Source organism: Podarcis gaigeae (assembly GCF_964106915.1).
Source record: "Podarcis gaigeae genome assembly, chromosome: 9".
NCBI classification, from domain to species: Eukaryota; Metazoa; Chordata; class Lepidosauria; order Squamata; family Lacertidae; genus Podarcis; species Podarcis gaigeae.
The window spans coordinates 51,176,386-51,197,578 of NC_139685.1; the positions used below are offsets into that span (position 1 = coordinate 51,176,386).

The following is a 21,193-nucleotide window of genomic DNA, read 5'->3' on the forward strand; positions in this document are numbered from 1 at the left end:
CAGAATTACAGCTTCCACACTCTGCCCACTTACCTGAGAGTAAACCCAATTAAATTCCGCCGCACTTACATCTGAACAGATATGTACAGGATTTCACTGTACATTTGTTTATATCACTAGGGCGTGAATATGACACCAGAGCAAGTTTAGAGAACAGTAAATGCCCTTAAAGGAACAGGGCTCTTTCCTGTATTCACTTGGGTGCCCTACCCCTGAGGAAGGAGCAGTCAAAAGCAAGGGGGCATGTTCCCAAAATGTCAAAAGAACGGCACCAAGTGTCATCAGGTCAGCTCTATATCAGACTTCATTCAGGTTATGATTTGTCCCAAACAATAGGGACAGTCAGTTCCTTCCAGAGATGCTTCCGAGTTCCAGGAAAGTTTCTTCCCCAAGGAAAACAAGGGTCTTGTGCCTCAATGCCCTTAGCAGGGTTAAATCCAGACTGTAATAATAGTAATGGTAATAGTAATAGTAATGGTAATAATAATTTATTATTTATACCTCGCCCATCTGGCTGGGTTTCTGCAGCCACTCGGGGCAGCTTCCAACAGAACACTAAAATACAATAATCTATTAAACATTAAAAGCTTCCCTAAACAGGGCTGCCTTCAGATGTCTTCTAAAAGTCTGGTAGTTGTTTTTCTCTTTGACATCTGGTGGGAGGGCATTCCACAGGGCAGGTGCCACTACCAAGAAGGTCCTCTGCCTGGTTCCCTGGAACTTGGCTTCTCACAGCGAGGGAACTGCCAGAAGCCCTTGGAGCTGGACCTCAGTGTCCGGGCAGAACGATGGGGGTGGAGACGCTCCTTCAGGTATACTGGACCGAGGTTTTTTAGGGCTTTAAAGATCAGCACCAAGACTTTGAATTGTGCTCGGAAACGTACTGGGAGCCAGTGTAGGTCTTTCAAGAGAAAGTGTACTCTGTTCTTAGGTCATGCCCAATAGAGCTTAGTGGAATAGTCTGAAGAAGACCTTCCAACAGGGAAGCAAGAACTCCCCACCCCCACCCCAGTCTCTGTGGAGGCACCTTATTTAAGCCTCCAGCTTGACCAACCTGCTCCTTATGTCTCCATTGGGTTTTTCCACCTTCTTCTCTCTGTCTTTTTATATCATTCCTGCCTCCCCTCCTTTCTGCCTAAGGCACAGAAGATGAGCTCCTTCACTGCCACCAACCTGCTGATGGAGAGCACCCCATCTTTCTCCCACAGGTGGAGTCTCCAGGCAATGTCCAGATGTGGTCTCCTCATTGCCTGGTTAGTGCCTTCTTGCTTGTATCTGGGCCTAATTAAAGGGCCAGGTGCCAGCAAGTGTGGCAAATGGTTCTACGCTTCGGTTTCCACCTCAGTTGTATGCATCAACTTTTTAATAATATAGTTCTTTATTGAAAGTTTTTTTTTTCTTCTAAAATGTGAATAGACAGAGGAAGGAACTCCTGTCCTCCTCAGTACAACCCCAAACAAGCAACACTATTCACCCACCTCACAGAGAAAAAGGAAGACCAGGTCGGGGGGGAAACACCAAAAATCACCCTCAATTTAGGTGGATGTAGTATTATCAAGATCTTAACAACGTGCACAGGTAACCAAAGCGAAAGAAAGTACATTCCTTTTGTTTCGTTGAACAGAAATTGGAGACCCCAGTGGACCCAAGACAAAGTCTGTTTCCATTACCTAGCACTCCCCATAATAGCCCTACTGACTTATGTAGTGCTGGAACAGCTCTGCTGTGCTCCTGTATGTAAGTGTATTCAGTAAAAAGGAACCATATGGTTGCAAATTGATCTCTCTCTATTTTCCCCCTAATAACTTGCCATTTATGCAAAAGCTTTTCTAACAGGGCTATATGCCAAATCTTAACAATACCAATCCTCTACATCAGTGCACTTAAAACCATTCCAGAGCTTTGCTATTGTCGCACTAGCTGCAAATAAAAGGTGAATAATTAACTCCTGATTTGCTAGGTCCCTCTTTGGACTATCAAACAAATTCAGCATCTGTTGTGTGCATTTGCCAAAGGTTATTAATTCAAGACACAATTCTGAATTTGGATGGTGGCAGAAGAGAGCTTAAGAGCCTTTCAGTTTGCACATTCAAGAACTACAGCTGCCATTTTTAGCTATATATTCTGGTAATGTTTTGCTGGGTTTAGCTTTGTAAGTAGCAAATGCTTTCAAATTCCATTAATTAAAGTTTGAGAGAGACAGAGAGAGGGGGTTGTTTTTAACAGCACCCTATAGCCTTTAAATTTAAAACAGAATATTTAGGTAAAAAAAGAAGGCTGCTAATGGTGTGCATTTTTTAATTCAGACAATATTGCTGCTTATTCATACGAGTCTTCAGGGCCAACCTGAGTCATGCTGTTGCCTTGAGTGAAGGATAAGATGGCGCCACATCTCCCCAGTCCCATCTGCAGAAGCTTGCAAGGCAGGCCATTCAAACCTTGTTTCAGCACTGATGATGGAACAGCACCCCCTTAAGGCTGTTTTAGAGGGCTCAGGACAGGCTTCTTGGCCTACACTGCTCTCTCATCCCAACAACTTGCTGCTACTCCCCACTTCACAGCATCTGCTGCCTTAGGTGGCATTTGCCCCCTGTCTAATGGCAGGGCTGGCACTGTTAGTATTGTATACTTTGTCTCAGTTTGCTGCAATGCGTCACAGTGGATGTTCTTTACAAAATGTTTCAAATTATAAACATATTCTAAGATTTAAAAATTTCCCTCCAACTTTTCCAGCAGTTCAGTATTTGTTGGGGGTGGGGAGGGAAAGAAAGACTGGGATGAGATAAGTGGGAAGTACAGTCATACCTCATGTTACGGCCACTTAAGGTTACGTGTTTTTGGGTTGCAGACCGCAGGAAACCCGGAACGAGTTACTTCCGAGTTTTGCCGCATGCACAGAAGCGCCAAATCGCACCGGCGTCTGCGCAGACGCAGCGCTTCAGGATGTGAATGCTGCGGGTTGCGGATGTGCCTCCGTCACGGATTACATCCGCAACCCGAGGTTCCACTGTATAAATTGTTTGTGTGTCTCTTTGTGAAACACATGAATGGGAATACAGTGGTACCTTGGGTTACAAACACCTTGGGTTACAGACTCCGCTAAGATGGAAATAGTACCTCGGGTTAAGAACTTTACCTCAGGATGAGAACAGAAACCGTGCGCTGGTGGCATGGTGGCAGTGGGAGGCCCCATTAGCTAAAGTGGTACCTCAGATTAAGAACAGTCTCAGGTTAAGAACGGTTTCAGGTTAAGAACGGCCATCTGGAACGAATTAAGTTCATAACCAGAGGTACCACTGTATTGAAAAAGAATATGAACCTACCCAGTGATGAAAAAATTCCCATCCTGGTCTCACACTAACATCCCAGGACTCTATCCTTTCATGCTAACATGAACCACTTCTCTAGAAGACTTCCAGAAAATCCTGCATTTCTACAAGTTATTTTTTAATAATTGCCCTTCTAGCAAATGTTTTTAATAATAGATATTAACGTCTGACAGGAAATCATTAGGAGGAAATTTGGTTTTTAACTTTTTTAAAAATTACTGCAGTTAGTTTAGAACTGGGTCCAGTTAGAGGTGGGTGGAAAAAGAGGACATCATGATACTCAAAACATGCTAGGATAATTTTGTATCACATTTTCATGTGGAACAAACAATCTTGCATCTTTTGTGATTTCCACTAGGTTTAAAATTTAGATTGATTGAAATACCATTATTGTAAAACATGCTAGCTGCCATTTTCAGAGCAAAATAACTGAGTTTGCCTGCTACTCAGTGTTTGCACTCTACCATTCTCCTCAACCTGGTGTCCTCCAGAGACTTTGGACTACAACTCCCATCATTCCTGACCATTGGCCATGCTGGGTGTGGTTGCACCTCTGCTTTCTACCTTGCCTGTTGGTTTTGAGTTAACAAATGTATGACCGTTTGAGTATGGCTTTTGTTGCACATGCTGTTAGGTGCTAGCTTCCATGCTCTCAGTTGATAAGGACAAACAGGATAGAATAATTAACCTACTGTCTGCTACAATTAATAACTTTTTTTTTTCATTGATTTCAGGAGGACTGTTAAGTGTTCTGCCTTTGAAATTGATTGGACTGAAAAGTGCTTAACTGTGGCATAGTGGGTTTTGGTGTCTAATTCTTGAACTGTTACAGCAACAATATTTTCATTAACATTGATTATTATTATAATTGCTGTTTTATTTAAACATTGCATTATTCCTGAAGGTCTCAGGACTACTTTCCTAGTAACTATATATTTAAAACATACTTGAATAATAACTAACATTTATCACAGTAAATTCCAATCCCATGCAATCTCCTGCCAGAAAATTTATCACAAGCAACCGCCATTACACAGTAAGTAGATTTAAAAAAAACTCATCGGCATTAAATTCTCAAACTTCAATAGCCAATTTGGTTGTGCAGGAATTACAGTGCATCTTGGTTCCTTATTTTATTTGATTATATATGTTCCCTTTAGCTAGCTATCTGGATATGCAGGACCACAGAAAAGAAAAATGCTTTTTTCAAATGCCAGGCAAGAGTCTTGTCAATGAAATACAAGCTACTTTCTAATAGTAATTTCTTTTGGGAAGACATATTGGGCACATCAAATATATGACATTGTCACAATATATTTATTGGGCTATTTATCTCCGCTGACAAAACACTGTACATTTAGAAGAATGTTCTCGCCCTATAAAAACTGAGTTTCATTTGCTGAATTTATTATTCTTCACCATCCCGAGTGAGGTGGGTACTAGGGTGCAAGGGAAGAAGGAAATGAAAGCCTGTGGTTTCAAAGTGTTCTGCACGGCCTTGTAAGTATGAGGGAGTTGTAGCCTTTCAGATGCAGGTGGACTCCATCTCCATCGGCTCCCGCCAACATGACTACCAGTCAGGGATGATAGTGTTCAATGGTCCAGAAACTTGTGCTTGGGTTTGTGAAAATGGAAAATACGGAAGGTGGTCTGTAAGAAGCTATGCCTCTTCAAGACTGCAAGGGATATTGCTATGACCGCCTGTTCTAAGTGAGCTGTAATGGTGTTGCTCTGTAGGTGGTTGTTAAATTTTTATTGCATGGCCAGGCGGAGACCCCCCGACCCCAGGCGACCCCCGGGTGGAATAATGACTCATGATGTGTTATGGGATTAAAATTGGCCACAACTTTATTAAACCTTCAGATGTAGGGAGACGAACTCCCAGGTAAGTTCCACCCTCTATTGCAGGCTTCCTCAACCTCGGCCCCCCAGATGTTTTGGCCTACAACTCCCATGATCCCTAGCTAGCAGGACCAGTGGTCATGGATGATGGGAATTGTAGTCTCTAAACATCTGTAGGGCCGAGGTTGAGGAAGCCTGTTCTATTGTGTGTGCAGGGCGGTCCCAACCCTACCTGGTTGACTTCCCTGGCAACACCTCCCCAGCTGGGATTGGTTTATTGTCTGAGGTTGGCTGGGAACCTCCAGGTATCCAGCTTGGGGAGGTGAAGCCAGGCCTAATTGCCAGGATTTGTGTGGGATCAGGGGGCTGTGTGCGGCCACACAAAAAGCACCCCCCATTTGAAGTGGGGAGCGGTCATTATCAATTAATCCAGGTGTGCAGTGTGGATTTTTTTTGTGATTGACCTATGTTCACCTATTGTATGCATATTTAACTTGGGCCACTCTAGCTCAAGTGTAGATTTCTAGAGAGGCTCTTCCAGGACAATGACAGCTATAAAAATATTCCAAATGTCTTGTTTCTGCTCATTAGGACCATTGATGGAAGCCCTTCTTTGAGACGCATGACTGTGATGAGGGAAAAGGGAAGGCGGCAAGCAATCAGAGGTCCAGCTTTTATGTTCAACGAGAGGGGCACAAGTCTTACGGCAGAGGAAGAACGCTTTCTGGACGCGGCAGAGTATGGGAACATCCCTGTGGTACGCAAAATGCTGGAAGAGTCAAAAACTTTGAATGTCAACTGTGTCGACTACATGGGCCAAAATGCCTTGCAGCTCGCTGTGGGGAATGAACATTTGGAAGTGACAGAACTTCTGTTGAAGAAGGAGAACCTGGCACGGATCGGAGATGCCCTGCTGCTTGCAATTAGCAAAGGGTATGTCCGGATTGTGGAAGCAATCTTGAATCATCCCGGGTTTGCAGCTAGCAAGCGGCTGACTCTAAGCCCGTGTGAGCAGGAGCTCCAGGATGATGACTTTTATTCTTACGATGAAGACGGCACCCGATTCTCCCCAGACATCACACCCATCATTTTAGCAGCCCATTGTCAGAAGTATGAGGTGGTGCACATGCTGTTAATGAAAGGGGCGAGGATAGAGAGACCTCATGATTATTTCTGCAAGTGCAACGATTGTACTGAGAAACAAAAGCATGATTCTTTCAGCCATTCCAGGTCAAGGATAAATGCATACAAGGGCTTGGCAAGCCCGGCCTACTTGTCTCTGTCCAGCGAAGACCCGGTTCTCACTGCTCTAGAACTCAGTAATGAGCTTGCTAAACTGGCTAATATTGAAAAAGAATTCAAGGTAAGGCTTCTTCTTTTTTCTGTGCCTTCTCTGCGTGCTGCATTGGCTTCGGTGGATTAAAACACTTCACATTTATTTCCCCCTCACTTTATCTGTTCCTATTAATATTGCTGCTGTGATGTCTGGATGTTTTTTGAAAACACCATTTTGCTTTAAATGAAAATACCTCATAAGCGCCGGGTGTAATCAGAAAAAACGCAATACTCCCCTTGGAATAGATGAAAACAGGTTTGTTCACTGTAACAGAACATAATTGTTTTTATTAAAGTGCATTCTGTTGAAATAATGTCATCTGAGCTACCAGAAGAAAAGCAAGTGCTAGGTCCTAAATGAGTATTCCGGTTTCTATTCACACCTCTAGAATGTTGTTTACAAGTTATAAAAGCTACGCACATTTGTCATTTCCCTCTCAGAAGGACACCGCTCATTCATCTGCCAGAAATGTATTAGTGTGCCAAGAGCCAGCTGTTAAAATCTATCCAGATGTCCCACCTTTCTGTCTGATGATCATCTATACATATAATGGAGTCGTAGCATGCCGACTAGTCTCTCTTTTTCCAGATTTTTCATTAATTGGACTCTGATAAGCATTACTCTGCTCTGCCCCTTTATGATGCCCATGTTCTTAAAATGCCTGATAAAGTTACAGAGGATAGCCCTATCCTGAAGTAGGTCTTTCTGAAAAAAGAAACTGGGACAGTGGATGCAGATTGTAAACAAAATTGGTTCTACAAATGGCAATTTTATCCAGCTGCAGCAAACATTTTAATGGGGTCCTTCTGGGTCAGTGTTGGATTCCGCTTCTCTAATTAACTTTTCCCTAAATTATTGTGAGGAGGCGAAAGACACAGTAATCTACGAGGCCTGTTCCAAGCATAGAGAGTTTTAAAGAGATAATTGTGGGTGGGCAGCATGGGCTGGCAGTGATGGTATATGGTTATGTGGGTATTTAACCCTGCAGTGCCAGACATAATGTACAACTTAATATCTGCTATGGCACATTTCAGCTCCTTCAATGGCCCTTCCATTGTAGATGGAAGTGCAGTGAAAAATTAAACTTAGCCTTTTTGCAAGTTGCATATTTTGTAAGCATGACATTAGATTTGGATTTGAATAGTTAAATACGTAATTACTTCATCATTCAGTTCATTTACACAGTTTTGTATTACAACCTCATACCAAGGAAAGCACCTTATCTTGTTCCAATGCATCCTGCAACACAACAGTTTATTAAATTGTAGATTTGTGAATCTTTATTTTATACATTGTACTGAAACTCTAAGACAATTCCTTGCTGTGTAGTGTATAATACATTTGATGCATTGTTGTGTAGTGCAGAAATACGTTTCTTCCTTACTTTTTATTTTCTGTATCCAGATCTTCTGTATCCAGATAAAATTGACTTATTGAAGTTACAAAAATATTGTTTGAAGGAAGACTATAATCCTGGAAGTTGAACATGCAGCTATTACAGACCATAATAAACTCTTTCAAGGCTTGGCTCTACTATCCCAGCTTCTCATAAAGCATGCAGTTAATCAAAGCATGACATTGTAGTTTACTGACTGTAACTGATCATAGATCATATTATTAATAGAACAAAAGTGTCTGGCAAAGACTGGGAGAGATATAGACCCAAGCAAACAGTGGCAGCACCTAAATAGTAAGGTGTCAGCTTTGACTTGCACTCAGAAACAGCAGCATTTACCTATGTTTGTTCTTATACCATTCTTGTACTATGTACCAACAGAGCAAATGATTCCAGCCCATACAGTAGCAAATTAAGACCGTAACTGCATGTCATAGTCTTTAAATGACATACAGTTGTACCTTGGAAGTCAAATGGAATCCATTCCGGAAGTCTATTCAACTTCCAAAATGTTCAGAAACCAAAGCGCAGCTTCTGATTGGCTGCAGGAAGCTCTTGCAGCCAATCGGAAGCCCCACTGGACGTTCAGCTTCCAAAAATAGTTTGCAAACCGGAACAGTCCCAGTTTGTGGAATTCGGGAGCCAAAATGTTCAAGAACTAAGCTGTTCAAAAACCAAGGTACAACTGTATTCTTTAACGTAAATTTATTTGGGAAAAGTCTTCAAGATAGGTTAGAAAAAGTAAAATCCACCCACACACCTCCAGTGCATATCATTTGAAGGCACAGGTAACCTTTGGAAGTTCCACTGTCGATTAAAGGCTAAGTAAGGCTGGTGATGGAATCTCCCATCCATTCCAGAAGAAAGAAATAGATCTGTCTTTAACAGATTCAAGATTCAAGGCACAGATTCAAGAGCTTGTTGTGCTTGTTCAAGAATGGAGAATGTGAGCATTAGAATGGGATCATTTGCATTCCCTAATGCTAGGCCTACTTTGTAAGCCACTGATGTATATACATATGGGGCAGATTGGTTTTTCTTTTCAGGCTTTGGTGTTAATGTTACTTTGTAGGTTTTTGTGGGGTTTGTTTGTCTTTGTTGCTCCATTACACTGATGGATTGCATTATACTATGAGAACCCAGCCCCTCAAGGCATCTTACTGCTTTATTTATGAAGCCCAGTTCTACCACTAATATTGGTTGCCTGTTGTCAACCCATTTAACTAGTGTGCCTTGACGAACTGTGTTGCAGGCCAGGGAAATCCTGAACTCCTTGGAGGAAGGGCTGGATAAAAAAGTTAGTAAGTAAATAAAGATTTAAATTTTTTTAAGCAGAACTTTATCCTTTTATTTTGAATGGGACACCAATACTGTACCTATCAGCGTCCAAACTTGACAAAACAATCTAATCAGCAACAAGGAGGAGTCATCAACCACTATCTCATTTAGAGGGTTCATTCACAAAACTCCAGTCTTCTTTATAACTTTTTGGGAAGTTTTCAAACATCTCTTACGTTTATTTGCAACAAACAATGTCAACCTGGCCATGCAATACGTATCCTTAAGGATTTTGGACGGCTTTTATCAGAAGGTCTCAAAACTTTCTCGTGTAATGTGTCTGGGATATGCATTATTTGCAAATGTTAACATAGAGAAGGGACTACTGTGTTGTGGCTCATTCATTGCCTCATAACTAGTGGGGAAATGCTTTGAAATGTAAAGTCTGGTGGTAGCAGACAGAGATAGGTGGGGTGGACCAGTATGAGGGATGAATCTGAAACCATGACACTAGGAAGAACAATGGCACCGAAATGTTGTCGTCTGAAGCAATGCAATTGGTCTAATATAGAACTGATTTTGGCTTCAGAAGGGAAACTGAATGGAAGTGAGAATGAAATTGTCTGCTGCTGCTTACCCTGTTCTGTGCTGAGAGGAGAATCAAATATGAGATAATAACTTGCCTACAGGATTTGAGATAGAAATGCCTGTTCAAAGCTATCGGAAAGCCACAAGCTTTGAACAGAGCACACCTTCTGACACTTCTGAAAGCAAAGCGAGAGACAGCGAGAAAGCATAGAATCGCGGGTTTTAATTGGTTGCCTTGGTTTATCTGATTGTCCAGGAGGTTGCTTTCTTCAAGAGAATCTATGGCTAAAATGGGACAGAGAAGGATTTTCCATTCTATAATGGATCAGGCTTATCACTTGAATCATGCAGCCATTCATTACCGTTTGAGGCAGAGCAAATGCAATAGGTTTTTGCCTTCTCATGCTGCATATCCCCACATGCCTGGCATAGATGAATTCCAGGGCTCTTAGGACTGTTGGCAACTGTGAAGAAATTCTCATTCTATTAAGGATATTGCAACTTTGCAAAAATTTAAAACTTCTAATTTGTTAAAAGAACAGCAGTTCTTGCTCATTAGATTATCTCTTGTCAAGGAGATCTAGCTGGCATTATTCTTTTATAAATGCTTTGGCATGATTGGTTGGACTTGAATAATGCAGAAAAAATCTTGAGTGATTAAGGAGCAATACCAACACACTGAGATTTTTTTTCATGACTTGCCTCAGTCCTGATATTTAAAATCCACTTTCACTACTGTATCCTTGTCAAAGATAGTAATGCACACACACACACACACACACACACACACACACACACACACACACATTAAAACAATGACTTTGAAATAATAATAATTCTACCAGCTAGAGCTGAAGCCTTTTTCTAGAAAAATCAGAAACAAACATATCTGGATAGATTAAACACTAAATTCTCTTCCCTTTTGCTAAAATGAGTATGTAAGGCACATAGGAAGTTGCCTTATATTTAGGCAGATCCTTGGTCTATCTAGTTCAGTATTGTCTGCACTGACTGGTAGAAGCTCCCTGGGGTCTCATTTCTAGCCCTATTTAGAGATTCAAAGCAGACACTCTGCTACTGAGCTATGGTCCTTCCTCATGCCATGCTGCTTTTGCTGTGATTATTGGCCCATGCTTTGGCCAATAATGTCTATTCTTATACATATGAGTTAGAGCAGCTCTAACTCGGTAGCAAAGGTTTTAAGAAGAAGCCAGGGGTGCTTACAAACAGTTTCCCAGGCAAAGGAGAAGTGGCTGGCCTGGGTTTCCAGATGCAACTCCCATGGAAGAATATGAACAACGGCAAAAATCTGACAAGAAGATCAAGCTGCCCTAATTTCAACCGCCGTTTAGGGCGGTTCTCTAGGGAGATCGCAGCTAGTTGTCATAATTGCGTTCTTATTTGCAGAGCAAGTTTAAAATGTGTTAGACGCTTTGCAGATAATACCATTTGCACTCCGAAGTTTGTGTAATTGCTTAGTTGAGACTCGGTACTAAGCTTTATAATAAATTGAGCATACGAAAGAGACCAGCAGCTGGGTCCTGGATTAAACGTGTGTGTGATTTTGTGTGTGTTGAAAGCAGGGGCGGAGGAAGGGGGTGCGGTAGGGGCAGGTTGCCCCAGGTGTCACCACTGAGGGGGGTGACAAAATGCCAGGCAGCACTCACCGTGGACCCTGCAGCGCACCTGAGCCATGCATCTCTCCTAGGAGAGACACAGTGGCTTTGGCGCGTGCAGGCACTGTGCTACCCCAAATGGTCTGCCCGCTGCCTCCCTCCCAGCTGTAGGGCAGATGAGTTGGAGGAGGCAGGCAGACTCCCTCACCGCTGCCTTTCCATAGAGAAAGGTGGGGAGAGTCTCCCAGGTGCAGCTGCAGCCAGCCAACTATCTCACCTGGCTCCCCGACAGGCAGGCTTTAAAGGACGGCTCCCCTCCTCTGACAGGCGGTTGGGCAGGTTGCAAGCTTGTTGCTCCAAGTCTTGACAAAAAAGAGCTGCTTAAGTGCTCAGGTGCTGATTAGCTTCATCTCCCTTTTCGATGGATCCCTCAGGCCGCTCCCTCACAAGGTTGTTGTTACAGATAGGTAGCCGTGTTGGTCTGCCATAGTCAAAACAAAAAAATTCCTTCCAGTAGCACCTTAAAGACCAACTAAGTCAGTTCTTGGTATGAGCTTTCGTGTGCATGCACACTTCTTCAAGGTTGTTGTTGTAAGGATAAAATGCTCAATTAAGAGTTATCCTAGGTCCACTATGAGTCAAGCTGGGCTCTATGGCTTAGCCATCTTGTCAATTGAAAAAAAGTAGCGAAAGGAATTGATTTTGATGATGCGATTTCAAAATTTGCAGAGAACAAAGTTGGGGGGAAGGTTTTAAGTGCTTATGCTCACAATGTTAAATAAATAAACCAGAAAATAACATTCGACGGGTATTGTGCAATAGGCAGCTGGGAAGATGAGAAAGATAGTGGTCTCATCTCATAATTTTATCACAGGTGTCATTGCTCCCCCCCCCCCCCCGCTAAAAGCTTCAGGTCCTGCAAGCAATTAAGCAGAGCCACTTCTTATGGCTACCTGGATGGAGTCAACTATGTCACTTTAGCATGTGCTGAGCTTGCACACTGACCCACATATACTGAGCTACTTTTGCCAGATTTGAGGTGGTGTGTGTTGAGCTACCACTGGTGATTTACAGCACAATCCTATGTATGTCCACTCTGAAGGAGCAAGTCCCATTGAGTTCAGTTGGACTTACTCCCAGGTAAGTGAGCGTAGCATTGCAGTCTAATGCATGAGGTTGCCTCAGACTTTCTTAACTTTGCATGGATCTACTTGGCCCACATTTTTAACAATCCAAGTTGATCATGTGTTTTTTTAAAAAAGTTAATTATGTAGTGTAGCTGTTATGTACTGAAATTCTCACCCTGAGCCAGCAGGAGGATACTGTAGATAGTTTTCACTCAGGTCCACATATGCAAATAAGGGATCAAAAGTGACATTCAGTGAATGGGTAGGTACAGAAAATGGTTACTATTGTGTTCTAGTGGAGCTCTATATAAGCAGGCTGGCTGAACCCTTCAGTTCAGTCCAGTCACAACTAAGAAGGCAGGAAACAAATGAAATCAGCTCCTTAATTTTAGAGTCTTCACCTTTCTGTAATCTTAGGACAGGAAGATAATGATTTTTGAAGTCATAGGTGATGCTGGCAACTCTGAGTTTTACAGTGTATTCCTAAGTAAGCTCCATTGATTTCAACAGAACTTACTCCCATGTAAGTGGCATAGGATCGCAACCCTAAATGCTTTTCTGAAATAAGGGAGAATAAGGAGGAAGTTGGGACATATTCAAAGGAAAGTTCTAAAATGGGGCAGGGAAGAGAGAGGTACATTATCAATGTATTCAGCACTTCTGTAGTGAAAGCAACCAGGCTTACTTAAATACTAAAATTAACAGTGCTGAAAAGAAATCCATGAGATTGGTGTGCTAAGGAGTTTCTGAACACAAGGACCATTTTTCAGAGGTGACAGACAGTAATAACAGATTTACAGAGAGCCGTGGAATGTAAGAGACAAATGAAAGACAACTGGAGTAGCAGAAGGGTGAGGTGAGATAATAACGTGATTGACTTGTACCCTATGATGGAATACTCTAGCATCCTGCCCCGTTAACTGCTGCTCTTGATTACTTTGGTCTCTTGGACCAAAACCAAATATGAGAGCAGCCCTTACTGTACACTCCTCCTGTGAACCTACTGGGATCTTGGCGATCGTCATCATAGGCCCCTCTCCATGTGCCCCTTCTGAGAAATGTGTGGAGTGTGGTAAGAACTGGCTTGTTCAGTGGTTGGTCCCCATTGATAGAATGCTCTCCCCAGAAGAACATGCCTGGTGCCATCACTGTCAGCTATCAGATGCCAGGCTAAGAAATTCCTGTTTACCTAGGCTTTTGGTGGATTAATTTGGATCATAACCCATGTGATTTTTTACTTGCTCATCTTAAAGTTGGGTGGGGTTAGGTTCATTGCTGCATGAGCACTTTTTAGATAAACCGTTCTTTTATGTCAAAACAAAAAAAATTCCTTCCAGTAGCACCTTAAAGACCAACTAAGTCAGGTGCTACTGGAAGGAATTTTTTTTGTTTTGACTATGGCAGACCAACACGGCTACCTATCTGTAACTCGTTCTTTTATGTATTTGTTTTTTAAATGTTTTCAAGCCTTGTGTATTTAATGGATCTGTAAGCCGTTTTGATGCAGCTTTTGTGGAAAGCCACAGTAAATCATAACAATTAATAATACACTAATTTGAGGACCTACATAGTGCTGCATTTGTCTTTCCTCCCTGTCTCACTGTGCACGTTGGTATCTGTGTTGCTATGCAAATTCAAGTATCGTTTGAATACCATGTACAAAAAAGAGGGCAGAAATGTGCAATCCAGCCTAGACAGTCATCTGCAGAATGTACATATGCTAAATAAATGCACATTACTAAATCAGTTCCACATGAATTGATGTGACTCAATAACTATTGTCTGTTTTTTAGAATGACTATCGCAAGCTGTCTATGCAATGCAAGGATTTTGTGGTTGGCGTCCTTGATCTCTGCCGAGACTCTGAAGAGGTAGAATCCATTCTAAATGGAGATTTGGAGGCTGAGCCAGTTGAAACACAAAGGCACAGAGCTTCATTGAGTCGTGTCAAACTGGCAATTAAATATGAAGTCAAAAAGGTAAGTGACTGTCTCTTTTAGACAGTATGATACTGGATGCATTGCATCATAAACTGCCTGCGTCAAGAACCTTAAGCACTATAACAGGGCTGTATTGTAAACACTTTATGGGTCCTGTCCTCTGGACAGGAATAATTCCCTAATGTCAAACTGATTTCACAATAAGGCAGCAGAGAGATTGGCATTTTTTCAATGAAAATAATAGGGACTGTCATACACGAGTCAATTATTGTGATGCAGTGTTCTCACGCATGTGCATGTTATCCATTAAAACACCCAGAGACAAACAGCCACGTCTTGATCCATCTTCAGCATAAATAAAAAGACTGGAGAAATCATTCTGTAAATAGAAATGATGTTATATCATTATGTTGTTCTTAACTGTACTGCCATTCCACTCAACCCTCTCCCCTGCTGACCATGATCCAGCCACAGTTAAGCTCTTCTGTGTCCCATTGATTTTGTGTCTTCCATTTAAATTAACAGCCCTTAAAAGTACTTCACTTAGTCTGGATTGTGTGTAGTGTCAGTGTAATGGGAGGTAGATGCACCAGAGTACATTAAAAATGGCACTCACCTTTTGAAAGCTGTTACTGCTCTTACAACTAATAGCCGCAACAGGCAGTTGCTTGCAGATCGGAAGTGATGTATCACATGCACACAGAAACAAGCCTTTTAGAAGTATCACTGGCAGAGAAAGGGGGGTGCGCCCTGCCCTGGGTGTCATCCCTGGGGGGGGGGTGACATCGCTGTGGACAGCGTCCTCCCAGGGATGCTCGTCGCCGCCAGCACCCCCCCGGACTCTCGCCGCCACCACACACCCCTGGGACGCTATTTTAAGCTTGGAACGATAATGTTTGGTTAGAGTCTCTCTACATAGGAATCTGCTATGATGTGAGATATGATAGATGTACAGTATATTCTAGGGGGTTCCGCTGACAAAAGTCTTTAAAATAGCCACAGAAGCAAACTCTGTTTCAAGGGCAGTTTATTTACCGTATTTTTCGCTCTATAAGACACACCAGACCACAAGACGCACCTAGTTTTTGGAGGAGGAAAACAAGGGAAAAAACATTCTGAATCTCAGAAGCCAGAACAGCAAGAGGGATCGCTGCGCAGTGAAAGCAGCAATCCCTCTTGCTGTTCTGGCTTCTGGGTTAGCTGCACAGCCTGCATTCGCTCCATAAGACGCACAAACATTTCCCCTTACTTTTTAGGAGGGAAAAAGTGAGTCTTATAGAGCAAAAAAATACGGTATATAGAAGACAGCCATTATAAAACTTCCAGGCCAGTGCTTTCTGGGTGTTAACATTTACGGACAATCACCTTGGGTCACCACCTCTGAGAAGTAATAAAACACAAATGCTAGAGGACTACGGAAAGGAAGTGACACCTACATTTATTTACATCTGAATAGGTCTGCCTTGGTGGCCATGCTGCCAGTAACAGCAAGCTTTTTCACAGCTTCTGTTATAAATCACATTGTGTTATAGTGAGCCACCTGTTAAAGCCAACCTACTAAATAAGACTGCAGTGCATAAATTGGATAGTGTTGGTTTCTTTAAACTCATCCCTGATTAATAGATACTTGAATATTTTCAGTTATATAGATCTCAAACTTTAAAAATAATCGAGGGTTTATTAATTAGAGATGGGTTTAAGGAAACTGACACTATCCAGTTCTTATATAGTATATCTCTGTGTTACAAGAGCTTTCTATTTTGAGACCAGGTGTGTTGTTGCGATGTCTGTGATTCCTGCACTCCACGGAAGCTTCAACTGGAGCTCATGCTTTACCTGTTCACGGTGCCAGTGGGGGCCATTAATTTATGGGACCAGTGCAGGCTTTGTAGAGGGCACGGCTGGCTTCTGAATGCTTCTGTGGCATTTCTTCAGAGACAAGGCTCCTGCCTTCTGTAGAGTCTTGTCATTGTGATTCTGATTTTGCAGTAGGTGGCCAAACTGAAAGCATGAGAGGTAGCTCTGCAGGTTGTTCATAACCTGGAACTGATGTGCAGAACTTCCCTGGATAATTTGGAAAGCCACAAGTGTGCTTTTTATTCTGCACCGCAACAAAACAAATGTTTCTCTTTTTCCTAGGCATGTGCCCTTTGAACACAAATCAACTGATTAGGTTCTCTTGGGCTTTTAAAAACATTGGATCTTTAAGGATCTGCTGATTTTATAAACTTATGGCAACGTTAGAGAAACTCCAGGCTGTGGACCTAATTCAGTCCTCCAAGCTCCTCCAAATGACCCATTAGCCATTCCTAATAAACTCCATCTGCATGTCAATCTTGTGATGTCATTTGACATCACCTATTTATGATGTTGATTGTTAAGTTGTGGGTGAACATATCAGATGACACAGCGATTCTTCAAACAGCTCTTGTTTATTCAGAGGCCAGAACAGAACTGAGCTGAAGGGCTCAGTCAGCCTGCTTATATAGAGCTCCAGTACACATAATTGTAACAACTTTCTAAATCTATCCAATCACGGAACTTCACTTTTGATCCCTTATTTGCATAACTATCTACAGTATCCCTCTGCTGGCCCAGGGTGAGAACTTCAGTACATAAACATTGATCTATCCTACTTTCTGCTTTTTCTAGTTTTCTTTGATTAGGCTTAACAATTTAGTATTTTACATATGCTTTATATATTTTATGTGCATTGGAAGTCTGGAAGAAAGTTCTAGAAACCATTGCTCAGAATTGCTGTTGTATGTATGTACCTCGAGCTTCGCTTTGCAGTTGCAGAGGATTTACAGAAACTTGCTAAACGAGCTGCCTTTCTAGTGATTTTTACTTGGAGAACTCAGGTTTGCAAGGATAAGGACTTCTGCACTTGATTTCTTTGTAAGTTTTAAATGGAAAATACAGATAATGCTCAGGTATTGCGCTTATATTCTTCTCAAAATATTAATGCAGCCTGCTGGGACAGTTCCTGTTAGGTTTTGACAGGATTTAGCCATAAAGGAAAAGAAAATGGAAACACGGTTTTACTCAATTCTTTGGGTTACAGGACTAAAGGAAAAATGAGTTCCTTGGATGGGGAATTCAGCTGGTTGTTATCAGGTTGTAAAATGTTGGAAGTCTCTTGTATTGTGGAAGTGGCTATGTAAAACCCAGTTTGTTCTTATTCAATGGATCTGCTCCTTGTTCATATGCTGAATTAAATTGAAGCTGGCTTAAGAATAGTGCCAAGTTTAGCATAGAGATTGATAAGAAATATACCGGTACTAGTTGAGGGCATCTTTTGTGAGAGGCAATGCAACAGAAATTCCGAAGATGTTACAGTAAGTATTAGAATAAGTAGTGACTGGAAGACTATTAGTTCATTGTCTCTTGAAAAGTTTAGGGAGAAGAAGTCAGGAAGAAAACAACAGTGCAGCAATTGATGCAAATGGTGCTACTTTAGAGATAGCATAATTTTAAAAGCACTGATTTGGGGTATAAGGAAGTGAAAGGAAAATGGTTAGAATCAACTCTAATGTGCCTCAATGAGAAATATCCATTGACAAATGTCTCTTGTCTTCTTTGCTAAAACCTTCCACTGAGTTCCCTTGTCTGAATTTATTTATTTATTTATTTTATTTTATTTATTATTACTTATTATTTTTGTACAAATGCCCAGCTGGGGGGGAAATATATGGATGACTGGAAACATGTTGCCAGTATTGTTCTTCATATTTGTGAAGCAAATATTCTGAGTTGCTCTGCACTCTCCTAAGAGATGCTGTGTTAAAATTAGAATTAATAGCTGCATTCGGATGATCATATATTAGTTTAATAAGCTGAGATAGGAATGAACCTTGAGCCTTGTGCCCTCACATGCAGCCGCCTTGACCTTGCATTCAGGCAAGCCAGCAAACCAACCAACCCAACCAACCAACCAACCAACCAAGAAACATTCAAGTTAGGTATAGTTTCTTGCTTCAACAGAACCAAATAATGGCTTCAGAATAAGCAAGAATATGAAGCCATTTTCAAACCATGGCTTTGTCTCCTTTCATGTTCCAAAGCAGTTAACCATGGTTTCATGGTGTGGTTCATGAAATGGGAAAGTATAGCTAACTGGAAAACATCTTGGTCTGTTAGCAAAGGATGGAGTGACGTGGCCATGAGTGGCTCGTTTATATCTTGGCATATTAAGCTAAAATATAAACATCCAGATATGAACATGTTGCTCTTAGACTAATTAATGGAGGTTAATTAGCAAGTAGTAGTAGTAGTAGTAGTAGTAGTAATTTATATCCCACCCATCTGGCTGGATTGTCCCATAACCTTCACAATTAGAAGAAGTGTCTCTGGCAGAGCATCTAAAGACATGTATGTGGCTAGGCAGGATTCGAAAAAGGATACTAGGCCAGATGGACCCTAATCCTCCTTTCGAAGTCATTCAGGTTGGTGTCTATCGCTAGAGCTAGGGGGAGAAAATCCCACAGTTTAATTATGTGCTGTGTCATAGTAAGAAAGGGGTCAGGGGACTCTAGGGAGTGGAAATGGGGAATGCTAGGGTGTGTATCTTGGCAGGTACCCAGTGATGTCTACCCTGACACCATCACAGCTGCAAAGAATAGATAGTTAAAAACTCTAAAGGTGATATCTAAAGCCATTTTAGACTTGCTGAAGAATTTACGCATGCTGAAAGATTTCCCCAAAGACTGATGCATGTGCTCAAGTGTGTAACTCAGCCACATCTCTGATTTTGGCTTTATATAACAAAACATGCACATTTAGTAATTTCAGAGTTTTAACATAATTTTCTTCTTTTTGGTGCAGGTGCTCTTTAATTACTTTGTGAATGCTTACTAATTTAACTGTCAATGCTAGCTAATTCAGCAGTATATATAGCAGAATGCAAGTTAGCTTGCTCCTGAAGGCTACTTTAAAGCTTATCCATGCTTGCCTTTCCTTCTCACTTCTCACAGGCATGGTCTTCACCTTAAAGCACAATGGCTGAGCACCCCCCCCCTTTTTTTGCTCCTGTAGGTTTCCAATGAAAACCTGCTCTTTAAAGCTGGATCAGAGCAAATGGCAATCTGTGGAAAACCCGAATTGCTGTTTGCTACGAATCAGCTTTAAAGAGTGGATTTTCATGGGCAAAGCTCCAGATCAAAGAAAAAGGGGGTGGCACTCAGACACAGAGCTTTAAAGTGCAGATAATTGTGGATGAGCCCTTAATCAAAGCAAGTTTAAAACTAATCTTTATGTCTTCCAAATGTCTTGAAGATTCGTTATATTGTGTAAAAGGCTAATAATAACCTTACCTATGCTGAACGTAAGTTAAAAAAACAACCCCTTTAAAGCTATTTTTGCTGGCATTTTCATATTCAGAATTCTGGGCACTTATTGCTTATTTGCATGCAAAAAACCCACAATGTTTTCCTAGCTTACCATATTGCTTAAAAGTGTTACCCATGATCATACTCAGTGGCTGTGGAATGCTGACTGGCAATTGGGGACTGGGTGGAATGGAATATCCTGGAAGAGAACATGGCTAGCTGGTTGGCATTCTGAATAGGAGCAATTCAAAGAACAACATTTTGTTGCAGGCCCACATATCAGGAAACTATTGGCCTCCTGCCTTTATTGTACAAAAGGCTGCCCATTTTGTTCTGTGCCTTTATGTACAACTACTGCATTTTAAGCAGAAAAATATTAATCACGTATATGAGAGACATTTAAAATGAAATTCCCACTTGCACCAAGAAAGAACAACTGTTAATATTTTTAGTTTCTGAAAAAAACATGTTTCCAATCTCATTTGAGCCTGTGGAGGTGTTACTGTGATGTTAGCAACTCTGCAACATGCCACATAAACAAACCTAATAATAACATAAAATTGTATGGTGATAACTATCTGTACATTCAGGAGCCTTTCTTTATAAAGTCTGAAATAGCTCATTCGAGGAAGCTTGTAATTTAATATTATTTTTAAGAAATATGCCTCAGATTCAAGCGCAGTGGCAACATGTGAATAGGTTGCTATTATAATTTTAGTAGCTGATAATGAAGCGTAAAAAAACTATTAATGGAGTTATATTGGCAACATCATAATCAGAAGGCGTCTTTTTTGCAATCATAAATATTTGCCAGTGAGAATTCCCATGTGATTTAGTGTATATACAGGTGCTTGATACATACGGAGAGCCTGAAGTCTTTCTAATTTTCATAATAAATAGATTCCTCCAGTTCACAAGTAATTTATCAGGAAAATCAAAACTGGGAATGGTACGTTACTATCTGCCTTGCTTGCCCTCATTGGATTGGTGGGTAGTATTGCTTCAGGTGGACTTTGTTTTGATACATTGACCATGATCAAAAATTGATAATTAATCTGATAATGTTCTAATCCACAAACAACTAGCATTTCTTGGTCTTTAAGGTGCCATCAGAGTCTTTAGTTCTTTTGGTTATCACACAGCCCAGCCAAATACCACTGGGAAATGAAACAAGAGGCATGCTTAAGCCTATTGATTTCAGTAGAATCGATAAACCTAAGTTTCCTGTGTGGAGTTGTAGCTGCTTGTTTCTTGTCATATAAATTGGGTTGGATTCATAGGAACAGAGAAAGCTGCCTTGCACCATTTAGCTTGCAGCTTTTGATCTAAAGTCACATCAGTGGTGGGAGGCTGGAAGAAGGGGAGTTGCCAGGAGGGATGGTGAAATATACTTGGAGTCGAGTGTGAATTTCAT

At 41.4% G+C, this 21,193-nt stretch overlaps 1 protein-coding gene across 1 annotated transcript in view; it reads left to right on the plus strand.

The window, feature by feature from the left end:
- TRPC3 (transient receptor potential cation channel subfamily C member 3) overlaps nt 1–21,193 on the plus strand; it is a 58,386-nt gene that overhangs the window by 12,993 nt on the left and 24,200 nt on the right. Inside the window, exons 2-3 of the mRNA XM_083755539.1 lie at nt 5,763–6,534; nt 14,306–14,491. Of these exons, the coding sequence (XP_083611665.1) occupies nt 5,763–6,534; nt 14,306–14,491 (958 nt within the window). The remainder of the gene's footprint in view (nt 1–5,762; nt 6,535–14,305; nt 14,492–21,193) is intronic.